Source organism: Monopterus albus, unplaced genomic scaffold, assembly GCF_001952655.1.
Source record: "Monopterus albus unplaced genomic scaffold, M_albus_1.0 scaffold166.1, whole genome shotgun sequence".
In the NCBI taxonomy this organism is placed as follows: Eukaryota; Metazoa; Chordata; class Actinopteri; order Synbranchiformes; family Synbranchidae; genus Monopterus; species Monopterus albus.
Window position 1 is genome coordinate 1,082,168 of NW_018128046.1, and position 4,858 is coordinate 1,087,025.

The following is a 4,858-nucleotide window of genomic DNA, read 5'->3' on the forward strand; positions in this document are numbered from 1 at the left end:
TAGAATTGATGAGTTTAAACATAAGTATAAAGGTATGTGTCAATCAAGATATATGCAAGAACAGGTTTAATGATTAATCAGATGGAACATTGTGGGTGTGGGGTAAGAATGTTAGTACTCTGTAATAATTCTTTAGTATATTACTTGTGTGGCATAAAAGATAATTATCTATGAATGTAATTATGTAGAATGTTAACACTCTGTAATAATTCTGTAGTATATTACTTGTGTGGTGTAGAGGATAATTATTTATGTGGAGATATTTCTTAGGACTTAAAAGTTGTAAGATGATGTCATGGGGTAGGACTAGATAAGTCTAACTTCTTCCTACTCCGTTCAAGCATGTACTAGGTATAAGTAAATTGATATTGGATTATTATTGTTGGATATGTGTGAAATTACATGTGTTGACATATCAACTGTTTTACATGCTTGAATGAATAAATCAAATCAAATGTACGAAAACCGAATCATATGAAAAGTAGGGCATAAGAAAACTGAGGTTCCACTGTACTGGGTTTTGAGATGCTTTTATTTACTTGCAACAGCACAACACACATCTACTGTGTACGACGTGTGTTAAAACCCATTAGCTTCTACACCAGTTTTCAGGTTTTCACCCATCAACTCATCAGAACATGTGTAGCAACAACTAAATCACATTCATTCCTCTGAACCCTCATCTGACTGTGTGACATGTCTGGTGTGCTCTGTGTGCGTCCATTGATCCATGAATGATACAGCCTTGTGTGTTGTACTTTAGCCTTTAGTGAATTAACCACGTGAACAATTACTGGATTCTGAACAGGAGATGTTATTTGATTAAAAAATTGTTTGGCTTATGTGCTCAGTTGCAGTACATAGATGATTAATTCTGTATGTTTTTGTTTTGTTTTGTTTGTTTTTTTAACAAACATACTGCTGTAAAACCATGATTCTGTCAGAGTCTGAAACCCTTGTTTCCTGACTTTCAGTTTGTATTAACTGTCACATTACCACATTCCTTGGCTTTTGACTCCTTACCCGATTCCAAAGGAGAGCTGCACAAGAATTCCTATATGCCTAGACTGTCTGTTTATGCATAAATGGCAAATAAAAATCTTGACTTAACTTGCTCAGCACAGCAAAATCAACTGCTGCAGATCCAAAAGTATTTGGACTGTGTTGTTTGTTTCCTGTTATACTTTGGGATTTATAATGGTCACACTTGGGAAAAACCTTTAATGGGAATCCAAGTCATCACAGACAGTTCAAAGTCACAGAGATGTGCCAAAAAACATTCTACCTGTGTCTGGAGATGTTTCACCAAGGCCTACCTGCCGTAAAGTCTCCAGTTTCTTTAGCTGCTCGTTGTAGTTGTCTGGATTCTCTCCATAGTTCTTCAAGATGAACTACAGGAGAAGAAACAGAAGCAACAAATAGGTAAATGTGCAGCTTAAAATCTGATTTTGTCACTACTTACAGCAAAAAAGGCTGCTGAGGTTAAAAAAATAAAGAAAGAATATTTTTAGGGCTTTCTGTCTTTAGCAACAGAGTGATATTTAACATTATCTCACATACAGGATGACTGCTTAAAAACAAGTTTTTAATATCCCCTTCAAAACTGTAGCTAAAAAAATCATTATGCATAGTTTTAGTCCTGAGCAGAGGTAAACAGGCCTGCAGCCATACTCAGTCTTTTACTAGTGCTTCTGCATGTGCTTTATAATTATATCAGGGAGGCAGAGATGTCCCACTGCACTGGAAAGATGCCCAGTGACACAGCAACAAGACAGGGACTGTCCTGCTTTGACTTCTACAAGCCAAAAATGTGCTACTCTTCCTTTTGTCCACTGTAAACAAATGGAATTGAGGCTATTTAAGGCATAATCCTTAATAAACTAAGTCAGCAACACTAATTTGCCAATAAGGAATTCAACCTTTCACAAGATATAGTTTGACTTGTTCCAAAGTGAGATCTGGTATAAGGACAAAGAAATGTCACCTCTAAGGGAAAGACATCTGCATATAAATTTGTTTAAATACTGCTTTATGAATCTCAGTTAGCAGTTTCACACACAGAGAGAATTTTAAATAAATGTGCTGATGTGGGCAGTCCAAAATATCTCAGAGGATTATTGAGAGGAATACGAGTAAACCCTGAGGGCAAAGATCTGTTTTATCTACATCAGGAAGGAAAATGGGTCATCGGATAAAGATGAGTAAATGGTAAGAAGCATTTGAATGATCAACATTCTTTCTTGTAACTATATGACATACTTAGAAACAATATGCCTCCAAATGTATTATGTACTATATTCAAGTCATGAAATTTAACATTCCAACGGTGACACGCCTTTTTATTATCATACTTACAGTAAGTCTGAAGTGACCATACGTCATGTTGCTGTGTCATTATGACAGACAGCTTTTTAAATATGACCACAATTTCTAACAAGACTATGTATCGTGTTTTATTTTAACAGTTTTTAGCTACAGAACTAAATGTCATCTGTAGTCCTTTCATATAAGAAAATTACTTCCGACATCAATAAGACATTGACCAATAAATGACAGACACTAAACATCACACATTATAAAATCCTAATGTTAAAATAGCATTTAGATAGTAATAATTTACATTGCAAATAAACTGCATTGCACACCTAAAGTACAAATGTATCAGGATGTCACTAAAATGCAAAGTGCTCTGCAACAGAATAGTGTGATAAACTACAAAAATGCTCAGTGACCACATACTTGGCATTTCTTTAACCAGGTGTTCGTCTGTAACTTGTATTGTACAATGCTAGTTGGTTACATGTTCCAGATGTTCGCAGCTCTTATTGAAAAAGCTGAACAACCAAAATCTTTGAATCTGTCCTATGACACAATCACCTCTTGAGATGTTCTTGTTTGCGCTGTGTTATCTGAGTGCAATAACACAAAGTCTTTCAAAGGTGATGTTGCAAAGTGGTTAACAGTTTTATACATTAAACAAGAACTCTAATTAACAAAGTTATCAAAAGTAAACCAGTTGTACTGTTTAATCATGTGACAACAATGACATATTTTTAATCAAATATTATATAAGACCGAACAACTCTTCTTTGCATACAAACACATAAACACCATACAGTGTTATTCAATCCCAAATCACTAAATGAAGACTCATAACATTTAACATCTACATTTCTTCTTCTCTTTTGTGTTAAGTCTTCCATCTATGTACTCATTAGTTTTCTATTTTATATGGTTGCCTACTACCAACTTTCACTGATTCGTGTCTGGAAAAAGTATTTTAACGGGTATATCGCTATGTTCACTCAGTAACCACTTTTTACTTTCTGTGACAAATACAGTAAAATGGTTTGAAAATAAAACAGGCAGCTGGCGTGATAGTTTGATATCACTTTGCCATGAATCCTACGTTTCCGGAGAAGCTGGTGCATGTGACAACAAGCTCACTGTTTATTATTATCGTGTTGACAGACTGACTGGGCCGTGAGAAGCCACGCTCGTTACTTTAGCAGGGTGCATCTTTGCCTTTGCCACTCAGCTGTTTGGTTCATTTGTAAGGGGTTAGCCACCTGCTAACGTTACTTTAGGCTGGATTTGAGCTTCTGGCCTATTATTGGCTAGCAAGAAGCTAACGTTAGCAAACAAAAGGCGGTGGTTACTCATGGGGTTGCCTGAATCAAACATTAGCTAGCTGGACGGCTACCCGTTCTGGAAAGTTCTCATATTCCCGAAAAGCAGTGACCGCTAGCAGTTAGTTTAAACGGTGGGTAACGTTAGTATCTCTGTTTTGTTATTATCCCGTCCATAATCATTGTTGGGTTGACTTTCGACCTCAGCCCTGTTGCTTCATTCCCCCCACCCAACACACCTGCCTGACGGACGGACTGAACTGGAACTCCCCTGCCTCCTTTAGATCCAGCCAGATCATCGGCATCCGGGGAACCGCTTCCATCGCGGCCGACTTTACACGGCACTATCAGCCGGTACGATACCAAAACCACGGCGGTAGTTTTGTAGACGTTAACGATTTGCCTGAAGATAGCTTTTCTCCCAAACAACTGTGTCATGTATCCATTTAGCTTAGACTCTAATCGGAAGTTCCTTCTTCTTCTTCTAATGGTGTTTATTGTCGGTTTGCAAGTCAACCTAAGGTGTATTAGCGCCACCTGCTGGGCTGGACTGTGGAATGATAATAGAGCCGTAGGAATATACATTTATAGAAATGGGGGAAAAAAAAATTTTGAACTGCATAAACTACTAAATTCTATTCAAAATACCTATATCTGCCAAATAACTAATAACAACCCTATATGCTTCCTAGGCCTTCCTAGGGAGGTGTTCCGGGCATGTCCCACCGGGAGGAGGCCCCGGGGGAAGACCCAGGACACGCTGGAGGGACTATGTCTCTCGGCTGGCCTGGGAACGCCTCGGAGCTGGAGGAAGTGTCTGGAGAGAGGGAAGTCTGGGCATCTGCTGCGCCCGCGACCCGGTCCCGGATAAGCGGAGGAAAATGGATGGATGGATGGATGGATGGAACCCTATATGCTGTCTTACAATTGCTGCCCAATAGACTCTCTAGTGATATATTAATAATCTTCTTTTTTTCCAGTAACGCTATCATTCGAGCACATTGCTCATTTTAAGCATTGCATATGAACAGGACATGCTCTACAGTCTCTATCCGACTACAGTGTGGCCAAAGACCTGTCAGGTTTTTACCTATTTTGTGCTGGGTATAATTTAAACTGGTGTGACCTATTCTCAAGTGAGTTACTACACGTTCCTCTTTTCTAGTACCAGTCCATGCCTCTTGGTTTCCAACTAATTTTTGCACCTTATACAAATGTCTACCTGTTTC

The 4,858-nt window shown here is 38.4% G+C and overlaps 1 protein-coding gene across 1 annotated transcript in view; it reads right to left on the minus strand.

Annotated features, from left to right (window-relative positions):
* ptpn23a (protein tyrosine phosphatase, non-receptor type 23, a) overlaps positions 1–4,117 on the minus strand; it is a 25,134-nt gene extending 21,017 nt beyond the window's left edge. The window contains exons 1-2 of the mRNA XM_020615507.1: positions 3,869–4,117; positions 1,317–1,391 (exon numbers count right to left, since the gene is read on the minus strand). Of these exons, the coding sequence (XP_020471163.1) occupies positions 1,317–1,391; positions 3,869–3,952 (159 nt within the window). The 5' untranslated portion in view covers positions 3,953–4,117. The remainder of the gene's footprint in view (positions 1–1,316; positions 1,392–3,868) is intronic.
* Between the last annotated feature and the right edge of the window lie 741 nt (positions 4,118–4,858).